The sequence below is a fragment of the Bos indicus x Bos taurus genome, chromosome 20 (assembly GCF_003369695.1).
Source record: "Bos indicus x Bos taurus breed Angus x Brahman F1 hybrid chromosome 20, Bos_hybrid_MaternalHap_v2.0, whole genome shotgun sequence".
NCBI lineage: Eukaryota > Metazoa > Chordata > Mammalia > Artiodactyla > Bovidae > Bos > Bos indicus x Bos taurus.
In genome coordinates, this window is record NC_040095.1 from 2002905 (window position 1) to 2021536 (window position 18632).

The 18632-nt window shown below is 40.0% G+C and overlaps 2 protein-coding genes across 5 annotated transcripts in view; one reads left to right on the plus strand and one right to left on the minus strand.

Annotated features, from left to right (window-relative positions):
* Nucleotides 1–1735: 1735 nt before the first annotated feature.
* Nucleotides 1736–10564, plus strand: C20H5orf58 (chromosome 20 C5orf58 homolog). The gene is made up of 3 exons (XM_027520412.1): nt 1736–1813; nt 3081–3174; nt 9685–10564. Exons 2-3 carry the CDS (start codon nt 3081–3083, stop codon nt 9828–9830), a joined length of 240 nt encoding a protein of 79 aa, XP_027376213.1. The 5' UTR covers nt 1736–1813; the 3' UTR covers nt 9831–10564.
* Nucleotides 10565–11588: 1024 nt separating this feature from the next.
* LCP2 (lymphocyte cytosolic protein 2) overlaps nt 11589–18632 on the minus strand; it is a 47725-nt gene continuing 40681 nt past the window's right edge. For all 4 annotated transcript variants that reach the window (XM_027520177.1, XM_027520176.1, XM_027520179.1 and 1 more), the window contains 4 exons: nt 18023–18114; nt 17346–17423; nt 14978–15133; nt 11589–12890 (listed from right to left, as the gene is read on the minus strand). In XM_027520177.1, the coding sequence (XP_027375978.1) occupies nt 12768–12890; nt 14978–15133; nt 17346–17423; nt 18023–18114 (449 nt within the window). In that variant the 3' untranslated portion in view covers nt 11589–12767. The remainder of the gene's footprint in view (nt 12891–14977; nt 15134–17345; nt 17424–18022; nt 18115–18632) is intronic.

Consider the following 18632-nt stretch of genomic DNA (forward strand, 5'->3'; position numbering starts at 1 on the left):
AGAGGCTGCTAAGTACAAATAAGGCAGCTTTAGAGAAGGTGGACTCGTGTAGAATCTGAATCTGAAGTTCATCAAGTCTACGGCAATTCCTGAGGGCACCAAGAAAAATCTTTGAGTCAACTCAAAGGCAGTGGTGACAGAAATTCCTCTTGGAACCCAGCAGAGATGGCTTGAATCTCGACTTCTCTACTTGGCAAGAGACCAGTGTATACCTCTCAGCTCATCTGCACAGATTTATAAGAGTGATAATAGCTAATATTTATGGAGCACATCATCTGCCAAGCCCAATGTGATGCATTATCTCACTTAACTCTCAAAAGAAGACGGACAGTAGTTATTATTATCTTCATATGATAGCTGAGGACATCTATAGCTATACCAGCGCTGGAGTAGAATTTAAACCCAAGAAGTTTCAGTCCAGAGTCTGACCTTAACCACACTCCTATTCCGTGAAAATTAAAGGCAAACAAGAGCTGTAAAGCACCTAGCCCAGCGCCTGGCACACAGTCGGCAAAATGCCTTCTCACTGTCCTCCTCTGCCCACGCAGTAGTGCTAGTCACTTCCTGCCACGCAGCCAGAACTTTCTCTGCAGGGGCCTAGCGTGGGACTACAACTCCCAGGATGCACCAGGAAAAGGACACTGACCAATCATGAAGCCCAATCTCACTTCCTCGGCCCAACTCTCGCTCTCCCCACTTAACAGGGAGAAATTGGTGCGTCCCCACAGGTAGGGGTTGTGGGCTGGCCTGGGTTACTGGGTTTCAAATAATCTTAATCCACCTTTGGTCTGTGTGGTGTAGGTGAAGACTGTTGACCTGTCCAGGCTGCCTCAAGTTGCATCTTCAGCCTGGACCCAGTGCAGTTCGCAAGGTCTCTCAGCCTGTGGCTCCCAAGAGCCCGCTTTCCTCACAGGCACAGTCGTGTGTTGAGTCAAGAAGGGGTGGTTGGCTGGGAGGGTCCGGGCGCGTCTGGTGGTCACGTTGAGTCTGTTTTGCTTTGTTCCGATCTGGTTTGGGAGCCTGAGGGCTGTGGAATCTTCGAGGCTGCCACAGGCGCCATCTTCAGACCCTAGACTGTGGCCCCAGACCTGAGGCTCCTCTGGGGCGTCAGACTAGAAGGAGGGCGTGGCTTTTAGAACGGGAAGAGGATAATGATCCCCCTTTTCGGGGACGGCCTGGCCTCCTGCCTTTGGTCCCGGGATAGTGCCTGACTTGCATTCATGCCTTCAGCCTATGTATGGAGGGCTCCAGGGCTACTGGGCCCCGATCCTGGTCTCTACGTCCCACCTCCTGGAGAAGCCTGCCGGCCTCTCCAGTCTCAGAGTGATGGCCTGACGGAGCTTCCTGGGGAAGGGGTGACCAGCTCTGGCCTCGATCTAGTCCAAAGGGGTCCCCTTGCCACGCTGCCCTTTGACCCCACCTACCTATGGACACCTGAGGGTCCTGGATAACTGAAACCCAGAGTGGGGAGGGTCAACTTTCTTGGTAGTTTCTACTTACCTCAGGGCTTTTACTTCTATTTTTGCGTTCATTTCTTTAAGGTTCTTGAACTGCGCCATCCCCACCCCACCTCCTTTGCTTTTTATCATCTTTACTTTCTCCTCAGACCTGTATATCTGGCTTTGCTATACGCAAGTAAGATAGCTGCCATTTGATTTTGAGCACCTAGGGGCTTGTAGGTGGATGCAAAGTGTATTTTATTCATTGTCTGGAGAGCAAACAATTTATTTCTTTTACAGTGGCTCTGAAGTGAGTGAAATAGGATAAATTTCCTTGACTCAGGAAAAGGCAGGGTCAAAGAATTGATTCCAAGGTTAGTTTGTTCTTTTTTTTTTTTTTTTTGACAACCAACATAAGGCATAACTTCCCATACTCTTTATTTCTGAAGTTGTGTGCACTAATTGTGGTTTATTCAAGCTATTTTGAGATATTTGAATGACCAAGGTTAGTTTCTAGTGAATGACCTAGAAACATCTCCATATGTTTATATCTGATACAACTGACTAAACATATGTTTTGTACTATAAAGGAGTAATCTGTTGATTAATGTATCTTAGCTGAATTAAAATGTTCATTGCCCTAACTCCCTAAGCTAAAGTAGAAGTGTCCATGTTGCCATCTTCTTAGTCAAGGAATTATAATTGTCTTATTTTATGCTTTAGTATGTACTTAAATAAATCATATATGGACCCTGTCATTCAAACATAAGTTAGAAAATGATGCTTACATAAATAAAATTAGAGAAGATATTATGAGATTGCTAAATTGTAAGGAAGTTTATGGGCTTCCCCAGTGTTTCAGCAGTAAAGAATCCTCCTGCAACGCAGGAGACCCAGGTTGGATATCTGGAGGGCATGGCAACCCACTCCAGTATCCTTACCTGGAGAATCTGATGGACAGAGGAGCCTGGTAGGATACAGTACTGCTGCTGCTGCGGCTAAGTTGTTTCAGTCATGTCCAACGCTGTGCGACCCCATAGACAGCTGCCCACCAGGCTCCCCCATCCCTGGGATTCTCCAGGCAAGAACACTGGAGTGGGTTGCCATTCCTTCTCCAATGCATGAAAGTGAAAAGTGAAAGTGAAGTCGCTCAGTTGTGTCGGACTCTTCGCGACCCCATGGACTACAGCCTACCAGGCTCCTCTGTCCATGGGATTTTCCAGGCAAGAGTACTGGAATGGGGTGCCATCGCCTTCTCCGAGGATACAGTACACAGAAGGGCAAAGATCAGAAAGGACTGAAGCAACTGAGCACCCAGGCACAAGGTAGTTTTACAAGTGCTGAGGATTTCTGGAATGGGGACATCTGCATTTCCATTGTAAGGGCTCCATTGTATGGATATGGTTTGATTAAAGAAGCAGCCTCATCCTAAGAATTCTGGTTAGAGGTGTTTTCAGTTGGAAAAATAGTAACAAGTTGATGACTTCCTGTGTAAGAATTCTAACCATTTAAAGAAAGTATAATTTCACTAAAATTTTAGTAATAACAGATTTTCTTCTTCCAGAAGTGTTGAAAATTTGAGTGTTTTTCAAGTATACATACATACTTCTGATTTGTACATTGTTTCTCTTTTTGAACCAGATGATTAAGAATAATGTTACTGACCATAAACTAAATGTGGAAGCCATAATTAAAAACATTAACACAATTTCTTTGGAGCTAAAGAAAATGAATGGTAAGTAGGAATCACTGAATTAAAATGTTTGCAAGTCATTGTTATAGAGTAGTCAATTTGTGCTTCTGCTGGGTGTAACTGAATTTTGCCTATTCATTATGATTTCTCTATTTCTTAAGCAATGTTTACAATGTAGTATGAACTCTGAAGATGCATTATGTTTGAGCATTGACCTGAAAGATAGCAGACTTGAATTCTCATCCCTGACATTTTATAAAAAGCTTCAGTTCAGTCACTCAGTCATGTCCGACTCTTTGCGACTCTATGGACTGCAGCATGCCAGGCTTCCCTGTCCATCACCAACTCCTGGGGCTTGCTCAAACTCATGTCCATGGAGTTGGTGCTGCCATCCAACCATTTCATCCTCAGTGGTCCCATTCTCCTCCTTATAAAAACCTTATGATGTCTAACTAACCCCTCTAAATTTACTCCCCATCCTTTCCTTCAACAAACTATTACACAGTGATGTCACAGTCTGCAAAATTCAGTATCTTCATCCATTAATCATTATAGTCTCTAAAGTTCCTTCTAAGTCAAAACTTGTAAGTTTGCTTGATTGTGTGAATTGATGATTCTAGTAGGATTAGACTTATAGATCATGATATTTAATCACTCACCTTACAGAAATAGTCTGTAATTTTATTCCAGGTATGTAGAATTTAAGTGATTGAATATTTCATCTATTCTTGACCAAACATTTCCTGTGTTGGGAAAAACTCTCTCTGTGTTGGAAAACTCTGTTACCAGTCTATTGTATATTAGACAGTTTTTCATCATGGACTAGCTGAAATCTTTTCCCTATTCCTTTCACCCATTGGTCATTTTTCTAACCATGAAAATCACTGAATATGTAGTTATTGTTCTTATGACAACTCTTGATATATGAAGACAGCCTCTGTGTCAGTTAAGAGACCGTTCTACAAGTAACAAAATACCAATTTAACATTTATTATGCAATAAAGAAATAATAATAAGATTCAAGGTTGGGCAACCCTAAAGTTAATTCAGGGTTTTAAAGGTTTCATCAGGTATTAGGTTTTCATATTTTCTGCTCTGTTATGTTCACTCTGTTTATCACTTCTCGTGGTCATTACCTGCAGACATGATCATATACAGATGCTCTCTCTGCCTGTGTCTCTTAAATAACCCTTTCTCCAGATCCCTCCAGCACATTTTCCCTTTCCTTTCACTGGCCAGATTTGCACCACATGTATATCCTACAGCACTTACTACAAGGAGACTAGGACTGCCACAACCAGTTTAGACCAGTCAGGACGTACTGCTGAAACTGGGGAGAGGATCACCTCAAGTGCAATCAAGTTGTGCCCCAGGAAGAAGAGGGAAGTGGCTGTTAGTTAGGCACCAAGTCGGGAGTGCCTGTTATGTTTTTCCATGTATTCTCCTAAGCATTTCCCACATTTATGGCAGAAAGCGAAGAAAACTAAAGACGCTCTTGATGAAAGTGAAAGAGGAGAGTGAAAAAATTGGCTTAAAACTCAACATTCAGAAAACTAAGATCATGGCATCTGGTTCCATCACTTCATGGCAAATAGATGGGGAAACAGTGGAAACAGTGAGAGATTTTATTTTGGGGGGCTCCAAAACCACTGCAGATGGTGACTACAGCCATGAAATTAAAAGATGCTTGCTCTTTGGAAGAAAAGTTATTACCAACCTAGACAGCATATTAAAAAGCAGAGACATTAGTTTGCCAACAAAAGTCCATCTAGTCAAAGCTATGATTTTTCTGGTAGTCATGTATGGATGTGAGAGTTAGACTGTAAAGAAAGCTGAGCGCTGAAGAATTGACACTTTTGAACTGTGGTGTTGGAGAAGACTCTTGAGAGTTCCTTGGACAACAAGGAGATCCAACTAGTCCATCCTAAAGGAAGTCAGTCCTGAATATTCATTGGAAGAACTGATGCTGAAGCTCAAACTCCAATACTTTGGCCACCTGATGCAAAGAACTGACTCATTTGAAAAGATCTTGATGCTGGAAAAGATTGAAGGCGGAAGGAGAAGGAGATGACAGAGGATGAGATGGTTAGATGGCATCACCGACTCAATGGACATGTGTTTGAGTAGATTCCAGGAATTGGTGATGGACAGGGAAGCCTGGCATGCTGCGGTCCATGGGGCCGCAAAGAGTCAGACACTACTGAGCGACTGAACTGACTGAAGCATTTCCCAAGCGCTTCATGGACTGATCCGGGAACACCGCTGTCTCAGGTGATGTTAATAGATATTATAAATGGAATCAGTGAACTGATGATCAAATAATTTTGGGAAGGGCTTTATGCTAGATAATTCTGTCACAACTTCACAGTACATATTAACAGAGGCTGTGAGGAGTCTGATGTAAAGGAATAGGGTTACCTTTGCTTAATTCATCATCTCTCAAAAGCAATCTCAACAGCAAGGATTACCTTTCTGAAATATAAATCTGCTGAAAATGCTCATTGGCTCATCATTGTCTTCAGGACTAAGTCCAGACCTCCTAGAATGGACTATAAGACCTTGAGATCAGACCCTGCCTACCTCTCCTTTCTGCTACCTCATTCTTCATTCCCTACACATTCCAGATTCCAGCCACATTGAACTATCTGCATATCTACACGTTTGCTCTTTTTTTGTGGCTGTGCCTTAATTATTACATGCATCTTCTCCTGAAGTGCCCACTCCACCTCCACAGGCTGCCTCCCTACCTCCACCTCACCAGGTTTGGTTCAGTTCAGTTGCTCAGTCATGTCTGACTCTTTGCGACCCCATGAATTGCCTGGACAGGGAGGCCTGTCCATCACCAACTCCCAGAGTTCACTCAAACGCACGTCCATCGAGTCGGTGATGCCATCCAGCCATCTCATCCTCTGTCATCCCCTTCTCCTCCTGCCCCCAATCCCTCCCAGCATCAGAGTCTTTTCCAATGAGTCAACTCTTCACATGAGGTGGCCAGAGTATTAGAGTTTCAGCTTCAGCATCAGTCCTTCCAAAGAACACCCAAGACTGATCTCCTTTAGAATGGACTGGTTGGATCTCCTTGCAGTCCAAGGGACTCTCAAGAGTCTTCTCCAACACCACAGTTAAAGGATCAATTCTTCGGCACTCAGCTTTCTTCACAGTCCAACTCTCACATCCATACATGACCACTGGAAAAACCATAGCCTTGACTAGACGGACCTTTGTTGGCAAAGTAATGTCTCTGCTTTTGAATATGCTGTCTAGGTTGGTCATAACTTCCCTTCCAAGGAGTAAGTGTCTTTTAATTTCATGGCTGCAGTCACCATCTGCAATGATTTTGGAGCCCCAAAAAATAAAGTCTGATACTCTTTCCACTGTTTCCCCATCTATTTCCCATGAAGTGATGGGGCCAGATGCCATGATCTTCGTTTTCTGAATGTTGAGCTTTAAGCCAACTTTTTCACTCTCCTCTTTCATCAAGAGGCTTTTTAGTTCCTCTTCACTTTCTGCCATAAGGGTGGTGTCATCTGCATATCTGAGGTTATTGATATTTCTCCCGGCAGTCTTGATTCCAGCTTGTGCTTCTTCCAGCCCAGCGTTTCTCATGATGTACTCTGCATATAAGTTAAATAAGCAGGGTGACAATACACAGCCTTGACGTACTCCTTTTCCTATTTGGAACCAGTCTGTTGTTCCATGTCCAGTTCTAACTGTTGCTTCCTGACCTGCATATAGGTTTCTCAAGAGGCAGGTCAGGTGGTCTGGTATTCCCATCTCTTTCAGAATTTCCCACAGTTTATTGTGATCCACACAGTCAAAAGCTTTGGCATAGTCAACCAGGTTAACTGCTACTTATTAGTCACAGTTACTTACATTGGAAAACTTTTTTAAGCCAGTATGTCATTTCTTATACTTTTTCATATCACCTATCATACTATATTGTTATTGTATGTTTGCTCACTTACCCCATCTCTTAAGGTTATTCCTAGCACTTAACCCAGTGCCTTTATATAATAGGCTTTTGGCCAACATTTATTAAATGAATAATTGATTCTGGATGCTTGCACTCATTTAAAACAATTAGAGAAGCTTCAGATTCTTCTCAAACTAGATTGACTGTTCTAGTTTGGCAATTATTCTTTCATGAAGTAAAATAGAATAAATATGATCAATGTTTTCCTGAAAAGTTGTGGGATAGGGAGGCAGTGAAGATACAAAGGCCTAATAGAGCCGGACTAGGAAGGTAGACTTCCGGTAAATATGGAAGATTAAACAAACACTCTGTTACCCTCACTTTCTCCCAGAAGTATTAATGTCAATAGCCAACACTTATAGCATTTACCATAATTCAGATACTCTTCCAAGAGCTCTACGTAAATGGACTGAATTGCTATAACAACCTTATGAGGTTGGAAATATTACCATTGACATTTACAGATATAGAAATAGATATAAAGGGATTAACTAACTTTCCCAGAGTTACACAACAGTCTCACAAGTTGAAGGAAATAGTAGTACTAAAAACAAGGGTCTTAAGACAGTGTTTAATATTGACTTACAAAATCCATAGCTTTCTTTCCCCACTTGGCTACAAAACATTGGCGGCCAGATTTATACACTCCGGCAGATTTTCCTTTCAGGAATCTGATAAGCCTAAGAGAAAAGACCTAAAGATACTCAGAACTGAGTTTCCTCAACAAAACACCCAGCCAGATCAGCACACAATAATTGCCATGGGAAAGAAATTCTAATTGTCTTTTTGGTACAATAGTCTTAAATATAAGCAGACAACTATGGAAAAAAAGATGTTTGAGGAAAACATCTAATATGAAAAGCAGAGACGGAACCAATAAGTAGATTCAATCAGTGAGGAGAAAAAGATTACAAATGAAAATTAAAAACTCTAAGAAACTATCATTAATATCTACAGAGAAGTAAAAGAAAATGCTACATTTATGAAAAAGGAATAGGATACTATAAAAATATTTGGAGAACAAAATTAAAAGTGTGACAATAGAAATAAACTCTAGAGAAGGGTTGAAAGATTAAGTGAAGAAAATTCCCTTGAGTGTAGAGCAAAAAAACAGATGGACAAGGAAGTCTAACATTCTATAAGTAGAGTGTTGGAAAGAAAGAACACAGACAACGAATGAGGAGGAAGTCATTAAAGAAATAATCTGAGAAAATTTTCCAGAGCTGAAGGATATTTTTTTACAATGAAAGAGCCCAGCACAGTAGATAAAAATAGTCTTATACTAAAATGCAATACTACAGAATTTCAGAACACTGGAAGAACAAAATGATTCTTAAATCTTTTAAAGAGAAACAATGACTAAGAATTAGACTTGTATGAAATTTGCCCATAGAAAGGCTGGAAGCTAAGAGAAAGCGCAGCACTGCCTTTGGAAATCTGAAGAAAAGTGATGTCTGGCTTAGATTGCTATAGCCGGTCAATCTATTAAGCATTGGTGTAGAGACAGAAACTTTCAGACTTGTACAGTTCCCTGCCTTAGAAAGTTACCTTGATTGTATTCCACCAAAGGAATAGACCAAAAAAAAAATAAAATAAAACAGAGAGAGAGAGACATGAGCTTCTGGAAGAAAGATACTCCACACGAGGGAGGGGTGAAGGGAGTCCACTGGATAGTGGTGAAGGGAATTCCCAAGGTGAGAACTGTACAGCTTTCTAGAGAGCTGTCAGTCCAAACTAGAGCTGATGAGAAGGCTCTAGGTGAGGAGAGACTCTCAACAGTAGAGCAGTAAAAGCTCTCGACTATACAGGGAGGAGGTTTACCCAACTGCGGAAATTTGGAATACATCCATGGTAATTAAGCAATGAAAAAAGGAAACAATTATTAACTGTGGTTGGGTGGAAGCTTGCAGGAAGGGAAATGTCCTACAAGACTCAACTGTAAAGAATATATAATCAAAAAAGTTAAACATTAAATACTGAGCTAAGAAAATTTATACTCAAATATATTGGGGGAATAGGGATAAATGGAAAGAGCTATATTTTAATCTTCTGTGGTCAGAAGCAAATACCTAAAATTGAGAAAAAATATAAATATCATTTAGAGATATGGAGGTTAAATACCACCCCTTCCAAAATAAACAAAAATGCAACACACACACACACAACCCACAAAAACAAAATGAGCTCCAAAAACATCAAAAGTGGTTGCCTCTGGGAGATAGGAACTGCTCTTTTTTGTCACATGCTTTATTTGATTCTTTATACTGTATGCATGTGTAGCAGATAAAACTAGTAATTTTTAAAAATACATAAATTTGCATAAATCAAATTGCAATGTAGTAAAACAGCTGACAATTTTAGCTAAAGAACCCTTCTAGTAAGCTTCTATATCATGTTTATTTTGCAGTGTATAAATTTGACTCTAAATCAGAATTTGGCACATCTAAATTGTGGTTTAAGCAATAATCACTTAAAAATTAATAATTAGGAAATAGCAACTTAAAGTAATAATAGTTGCCTGTGACATATGTGCTACAATATAGTGTCTCATATTATTAATTATTTTTTCTTTTACACAGAACTCTCCCAGTTACTGCTTTGTGACCTGACCCTACATTTTAGTCATCCTGTGAAGACAGATGACTTAAAGGAAACAGAAAGAAACAGTCCCCACTTTGAAGAGTCTAAAATGCCAGATTTATCCCTTGCTTCTGATAGTTTTTAATCTGATTTTTTATTTATATGTTGTAAATTTGTGACTTTTTATTGTTGAATTAACTCATTTCTAGGAGAATTGAGTTTACTAATATATTCAATTAAAAAAATAAAAATGTGTTGAATTGTAAATAATCATTTCATGCTCTTGTTTTAATGTTCCAAGAAATGGCTAATTTATTTCACCAGTGGCAAGAGTATTACATAGGAAGTTGGCCATGGAGCACTGCTCATCCTATCCTCTATGCTTGAATTTGGCTTAGATTGAAAGAGAGTTACTAAATTATAAATGTATGGGTTTATATTAATCAGGTGTCTCCTGGTAGCAAGTGTCAAAAACAACTCAAACAAATCATTTATTAGGTCATGTGACTTGAAAGTCCATGGTTGGGATAGATTTCAGGGCCTTCACTAATTCATCAGATCTCTCTGCCCTGGTTCTGTTTCTGTGCACTGGTCTATATCCTTTCCTGTTAAAAACTCATCACTTCATGTAACAGGTAGAAGAGAATAGAGGTGGGTGTACAGCATTATCTTTTGGAGACCCCAGAGAAAAGAGGGATCCTTTGTCTTAGCCTCTGTGTTTAACAATCCAGAGAAGGATCTTGACTGGGCCAGCTTCAATTAAGATGGGTTCTGAACAGCTGTGTTTGGGGAGGCTGGGATATAGGCCAGGTCAGTGGAAAAGGAGCAATGCGTGCCTGCTCAGTCACTCAGTTGTGTCCGACTCTTTTTGACCTCCATGGACTGTAGCTCACCAGGCTTCTCTGTCCATGGGATTTCCCAGGCAAGAATACTGAAGTGAGTTGTCATTCCCTCCTCCAGGGTATCTTACCAACCCAGGGATCGGACCTGCGTCTCCTGCATTGGTAGATTCTTAACCACTGAGCCACCTGGGAAACCCTCTAGAGAAAGAAAGGCCCCACCAAAAGAATAGAGTTGCCATGGCCTGAAGCAGGGGAGGAAGAATACTTGTCATAAAAACGTCAGATACTCACAACTCATTTCAGTTATTGCAGTGGAATAGGTTTTCTACCCCTTTCCACCAACAGCAACTTAAAATAATAAACATTTGTTTACCCTGGTGGCTCAGACGATACAGCATCTGCCTGCAATGCGGGAGACCCGGGTTCGATCCCTGGGTAGGAAAGATCCCCTTGAGAAGGAAATGGCAACCCACTCCAATATTCTTGCCTAGAAAATCCCATGGATGGAGGAGCCTGGTGGGCTACAGTCCATGGGGTCGCAAAGAGTCGGACACAACTGAGCGACTTCACTTTCACTTTACCTTGTAAACATTATTCACTACAAGATAGTTGCTTTGAAATCTACTGTGTTGTTGATTTTAGAAACTTTTGAACATTAAGTATAGAATACTGTGAAGCAAGGTGCGAGGTCAGCTCACTCCATACCAGAACCTGTAGAGTTTTCTATGCTCAATGCCCAGCACCCAGCTCAGTGCACAGAATAAACATGAAATAAATGCTCACTGAATATCCTATTGAATAAACATGTTGTAAATGATGCAGGTTTTTCAGTTTTAGAATTCCTGAGTTCTGGGTCCTGATTTGAGAACTTCTAGTTTGTAAGGATGAAGTTTTGTGAAGCATCTTGTCTATCATCATTGATTAAAAGTCTCCACAGATTCGTTATCTCTCAAATCATTACTTTTAACTAGATGACTTCCAGTATCTCTTCCAGTGGTCTTTCTAAAAGTTCATGAAAATGAAAGTACAAGATATTATTTGTGGCTTATAAAACTCATGGATAAAACCAAGAAGACAAAAAATTTTATTATTAATACAAGTTGTGAAATAATAACCAAGGCCTCAAAAGGGGAAATTTAAGTGAATGTGAAGTTTTCGTCTTGTGAAATTGCTTACTATTTTTTATTAAATGAGATATGTAAGTTGAAGGAAAGAATTGAATTGCTTTGAAGAATTTATAAAGGCTTTTGGGGAAGGGTGAAGATAATGGCTTTATGACAGATGGCAGGGGGGATAAAAATAGAAGAAAGGTATCTAACTGGAAAGTCTGATTAAACTTTTCCATGTACACATAAATTGCTCTTTCATCTTCCCAGGAAGATGTTGGTAAAAATCACATCACTTGATACTTTTGGAGTTGGGTGGAGGTGGAAGAGATAGGATGAGGATGTCAGATGTGATGAAATTAAATCTGGTGTATTTGATGCCAAAGCCTCATTCTAAATTTAAAATGTTTTCTTTTGGTATTTGTAGCTTAAATTTGCTTTAAAACAGGAAAATAATAGTTAAATAATTTTAAAAAGTCAATAAGTTGTTTTAGGAACCAAAAAATGAAGCAGAAGGCAAATTAATTTTAATTCCATGAAGTTATTCCAACATGCATTTATCTTTTTCATAAAAAAAGTATACAAAAATCCCCACCCTCCAGCAAAAACATGAAATAAGAAAGGATGATATCTTTTGAAGCTTCTTAAATTATTGCTGCCAAGAAACTGAATTTTAGTAATTTCAAATTATACATATAAAATTGATGATTGCCTTTGACTGACAAAGGATTGGCTAGTTAAAAAATCAGTTTCATGTGTTACCAAAATCTGTTACCATTTCAGTGTTTCTAAACTTGCCCCAAATTGTTCCTATAGGTGTGCCAACTAATGCACTTGGACATGGGTATTCAAAAATACACATGTTTTTAAAATGAATCATTACAGTGCACTGTTAGACTTCAAGTGTGAACATTATTACTTATGTGCTTTACAAACATTGAAGAAAAATAAATAAATTATGGGATATTTGACAGTCTTCATTCCAAACACTTTCATAAGTGAAAGGACACAACCCTTATGTTCGTGTTGGAGGCGTTCAATTCAGCCCTAAGGGTTTGACCGTTCACCAAGGTTGACTTATCTTCCCACGCTGGGACAGAGGCAGGAGGAAGGTTCGTTTGCTTGGCTAACTTGCTAGGGATAACCTGCAGAGTACGTCAACGTGCACTGGTATCTGGAACCTCGGTTTTTCCCATCAATAAGCAGAAGCGGCATCTTTCTGAAGTAGTCGATAATATCTGACACAGACAGAAAGTCCTGAAAGATTCAAAATAGGAAGGAAATCAGCATTGGAATGTGTAGCATGAATTTCGCAGTTTTTTTTTTAATCTGCATAATATCCTACCTCTTGTACTGTAAGGATTATCAGTCTATATAAAATTTGGCAAAGATTTTAATGATTTCTGCTGTGGAACTTTGAAAAAAATTCTTCACCAACATTCAACATACTATGGATAAAAGACAAGTATGTATTTATGTATATGTTATTTAACTTCATGTAGGGGGTTATATATATTATATACAGAGAGAGATAGAGGGAGAGTCTAATTATGATAGCTTTACCTTAGGATTGTTGTTTTTTATTTTTTATTCAAGTATAGTTGAGTTATAATGTTGTGTTAGTTTCTGATGTATAACAAAGTGATTAGGATACATGTATACCTTTTTCATATTGTTTTCCATTATGGTTTATCATAGGCTATTGAATATGGGGCCTCATCGTTTATCTCCCTCTTTTTATAAGGACACCAATCATTGGACTTTAGGAAGACTGTTCTATTTGTGACTTGGTTTTGGTTTTTGTGTCCCTCCTTTAAATCGCTAATAATGTTAGGAGATACAAGGGATCAGGAGGTCAGACGGCATCTTTGCTGTCTGAAGATGGTATCTGCAGTATGGCATAACAGTTCCCTCCTGATATCTGCTGTGTTCCCACTGCTACCTCCACACGCACAAGAGCGCTGTAGCGAGTCCCTCTGTGCATTACCTGTATCACCCTTTCCCTGAGGGCCAAACTTCCTCCAAGACTACTCTTCTAGGTGCCTCCCTCCAGGGCAACGGCAATGAGAAGTTTGTATTTGTGTGCTTCCACACAAGCCCAGTAGAGATCCTGGAGGGCAGACATCTCTGCTTCTACGGGACCGATGCAGCTCTGCTGCTGCTGCTAAGTCGCTTCAGTCGTGTCCGACTCTGTGCGACCCCATAGACGGCAGCCCATCAGGCTCCCCTGTCCCTGGGATTCTCCAGGCAAGAACACTGGAGTGGGTTCCCATTTCCTTCTCCAATGCATGAAAGTGGAAAGTGAAAGTGAAGTCTCTCAGTCGTGTCCAACTCTTAGCGACCCCATGGACTGCAACCTACCAGGCTCCTCTGTCCATGGGATTTTCCAGGCAAGAGTACTGGAGTGGGTTACCATTTCCTTCTCCAATGCATGAAAGTGAAAAGTGAAAGTGAAGTCACTCAATCATGTCCGACTCTTAGCGACCCCATGGACTGCAGCGCACCAGGCTCCCCTGTCCCTGGGATTCTCCAGGCAAGAGTACTGGAGCGGGATGCCATTGCCTTCTCTGATGCAGCTCTACCCACCCCGAACCAGTGATTCAAACATATGACCAAAATCATGTGTTTTTTCTACTGGTTTACATAATCATAACTTAAAAATATTTGGAGTGAAGTAGAAGTTATGGGTAAGTTGTGTTTCCTTCTGGAAATGTTTGATACAGCTGATCCTCCTCCTGGAACTTTGAACTTAAAAAAGCATTAGGTGTAGCCATAGTTTCCTTTGCAAAAAGCAGACCTGAAAGGTTTTCTTTACACGGTTCTCATTACTACCCCAAAAGGGACTAATATACACCTTGGGGAAACAGAGGGAAATGTTTTTGGCAATTTGCACAGCTTCACTGGCCTAACCTCCATTTTTAGGGAGAAATGACCCAAGTCATTTTTCCAGATGTTCATTTAAGACACGGCCTTATAAATACACTGTATCCTTACATCAAAATCATGTCACAGAGGTGACTTTAACTCACTTCTGTGTCATAGAAAGGACTTGCCTTTGGCACCATCTAATGATATTTTTAATTTAAACATTTTTTTTTAAGTTACACATGTGATTTTAGACTAGTTGGAATAAAAGATGTAAAAAAGACACTGTGGCAGAGGTAGATACTGCTAACATTTTATCTCCTTCCAGCAAATGCAGGGTTTCACTAATGCAACTTAACCCTAAAGTTGCCAGGCAGTGTGGACCCCCAAAGAAGGCCACAGCCAGCTTCCGTGCAGGTAAGTGTGCAGAGAGGCACACGCAGAAAACTGGGGGAAGTTTGACAACTTGAAACCCTTACCTCTTTCCCTCGGAGTCCAGTTCCCAACAAGTAAACTTGGCTTTCTTCCTGATAACGGATTTGGATGTTGTAAACTTTATCTTTGTATAACACCATGAGAACGTATGGATTGGATATTGTTTTTTTAGAGCTGTCTCTAACCAGGAAAGTGCCATCCTAAAAGGATAAATTCTTGTTATTATGGAAGTAGCAAAAGTCAATACTTCTGTTGCCTCTAAGAGCAGCAGACAATCCTCTAGAGATCTTGAAACCTACCAGTTGACAATTTAGTGAACAGTTAGCTCCCCAAACAGCAGTAGTCCCGTGTGTCATGGATTTCTTGGTTGTCAAGAAGCAGGCAGCAGAGATTAGAGAAATTCCCAAATTTCAAAGAGATCTCTTTGAAGTCTCTCAATGAAAAAGGAATCTCTTTTACAATAATAAAACAAATAATAGATGGTTGAGTGGATACAGGGCCAGCAAAATAAGGACTTTAGTGGTTAACTAAAGATATCTCTTCCTGCTCCTGAGAGTTAATTCTATGCACTTTCTTTCCACGGTCAAAGTCAGAATACACCCAAATACATAAGACATGTACCCATTTTAAAACCTCATGGTGCCCAGATACTGCGTTTCATCATCAAACACCTGAAAAAAACCCAATGTGGATCATCCTTTTTTCCTGATATTTACCAAAATAATGTGGTGATCTGGCCTGTACTTTAAAATTTCATTTCATAAATTAGCTACGTAATATTATAATAATACTATAAATATCTAATATTAAAATAGAATTAATTAGGAAGAACTTTAAATTACTCCTTCTTCTGTGTATTGAAATCAGGATGATCAATTTGCAATAATGCCTTTCCTTTGTTCTTTTTTCATTCTAGGTTGAATGAGTAAATTCTAGTCAAAACGTCTTAGACAAATATACCTGTGGATTCATAGCTCTGGCTTCACTTCGGAATTTCAAGTTTTGAAGATTTCCAGAGCCCACATAGCATCCCTAATTAAATTAATTAATTTAATTAATTAATCTGACTAATTAAATCAGAATCTCTCTGGGTAAAATCAGAATTTTTTTTAATGCTCCCCAAGTGATTTAAATGTGCAATCCCCTGGTGGTCCAGTGGTTAAGAATCTGCCTGCCAATGCAGGGCACATGGGTTCAATCCCTGGTCCGGGAAGATCCCACATGCCTTGGAGCAACTAAGCCCATGTGCCACAATTATTGAGCCTGTGCTCTAGAGCTGGGGAGCGACAACTGCGGAGCCTCTGTGCCTGGAGCCTGTGATCCGCGGCAAGAGAAGCCACTGAAGTGAGAAGCCTGCACATCGCAAGGAAGAGAAGCCCCCACTCACCGCAACTAGAGAAAGCCTGAGCAGCAACAAAGCCCCAGCACTGCCAAAAATAAATAATGTTTTTTTAAAGATGGGGAGATGAACACTAATCACTTCATATCATTAAAAAAAAAAAAAAAAGTGCAACCAAGCTTGAGGCTCAAGGACTTTTGTTGTAGTCTCGAGATGTGAAGAATGCGAAAGGTGAAGGATCTTTGATATATAGGTTTAAGATTAGTGTTCAGTACCGGAAGACAGGAGATCAGGTTTAAGACCTTTAATATTAAACGACAATTAGAAATTTCTAGGGAAAAGGACAACAAGTTGCTGTTCTCTGTCTCAATATGGGTTCTTCCACGTTGCTATGGATGGCAATTGGGTGTCAAGAGGAAGATACAACTAGTAAGATGTCAGAAATTTGGGGGAAAGAGTTTCCTTTTGATGCTGTGTGATTCCTGTGAAAAGATGGACCATTTTCATTAATAGAATCTCCTAAGATTCCTTCAATCAAATGACTACCTTAATTTAAAATTTTCCCAGGGTCCTAGGAGTCATTGCTATGGACATTAGTAGGTGAGAAGCTGGCACTAATTGGTACCCTTTGGTATAACAGCATGAACAGCACCCAGCAGAATTCCTAGCCCACAATGTATGTTCAGTCTGTCTGACTCTTTGAGACCCCATGACCTGTAGCCCACCAGGCCCTTCTGTCTATGGGAGCTTCCAGGCAAGAATGCTGGAGTGGGTTGCCATTTCCTCCTCCAGGGGATCTTTCTGACCAGGGATAGAGCCCCGAGCCTCTTGTGCCTCCTGCACTGGCAGGCAGATTCTTTACCACTGCATCCCCTGGGTTTTGTTTCATTGCATGATCGATCCAAACTGTAGGAAGAGAGGTTGTAAAAATAAAAATCTGTTGTTAGTTGTTAGCAGCTATGAAAAGCAAGCTTGAAGCCAGTATCTAAAGCCCATCACTGGTACTCAGGAAAAATCAGTCCCATTTCTTTTCTCCTATTTATACTTAAAAAAATAAACCTGTAGCACAGTACCTGGTTTATCTTTCTAAGAGCCGCTTCTGCCTCTGTTCGGGTAACATAAGAAACGTACCAGTCTTCATTTAATGAATTCTGAAAATGCAAATTTTTTAAAATGGAATAAATTTTGTAGTTACATAAGTAAGTGAAAAAAAAAAAGCCTCCAAGTAATCATTTCCATAAATCACCACCTCAGTTCCATGAAATTTGAAACACTTGTGTTATTACTTTGAATATAGAATCATTCAGGTGAAGCTAAATAGAAGATATTTTATGTGAACTGCTTTTTATCATATGCTCATTCCCAAGGTAGAGGTGAATAAGCATTCATAGATAATCGAGTCTCTAATCAGGAAAGATTCAGATGTAATAATTTCTTCAGTTTAGAATAATAATATATTTAATGAAAAACACTGGGTTAATGAGCAGTCAAATGACTTATGCTATGTCATAAACTAAGAAACAGATGAAAAATAGAATTATTTTTCTGTTTAATGTGAAACACACATTTGCCATTGGAAGAGGAACATCAAGGAAAAAGAACCTATTTTTCAACTGAATTCTCCTCTCAATATTTTTCACTAAAAAAATTAAGACTAAAAGAAAATAAAAGTATAGGGGAGTATTCAGTGGAAGATTCTGATGATCCATTTGCTGGTGTAGAAATAAAATATGAACATATGCCTTATTACCTCTTCTTCCCCAGGGGATTGTGATCTAGGTTTGCTTGGAACTGGTGAGAAGTTCCTGCCTTCCATTCTGGGAAGTGGTCTGTTGCCGGGGCCTTTGAAAGTATAGCATTTTGAACGTTAATTTACTTTAAGCAATTTTTCACTAGTCATAGCCCATCATTGCCCACCCCCCACAATGCCCTTGCAGTTGTTCCCAGCAATTAACATTTCAAGAAACCACAGCTTCCAAAATAACTTTCACTTGTTCAAAGCCACAAGGGCTGCTCGGGCCCTGTTCCGCAGCCATGCCAGTGAAATTCTGAGACACTACACCGCACATTTGATTGGTTGCTTAACTGAGCACCTTACGTATATACCATCAAGTGGTAACAGTGTGGAGGTGAAAATAATTATGTTCTCATTTTCACAAAAAGAAATGTGACTTACCCGAGATGAGGTGAAATTACCTTGAGAATATTCTTAGCTCTCAGAGCCAGCGCTTACTACCTGCTGTTCTTGACCAAATTTCTTACAGAAGCAGAACTGTGAGACTCACACAGAAGGAGGCCCTGACAGTATCTGATCCATCAGGAAGCCTGTGTCGGAGTCTGTAAATTACCCAGCACTTGTG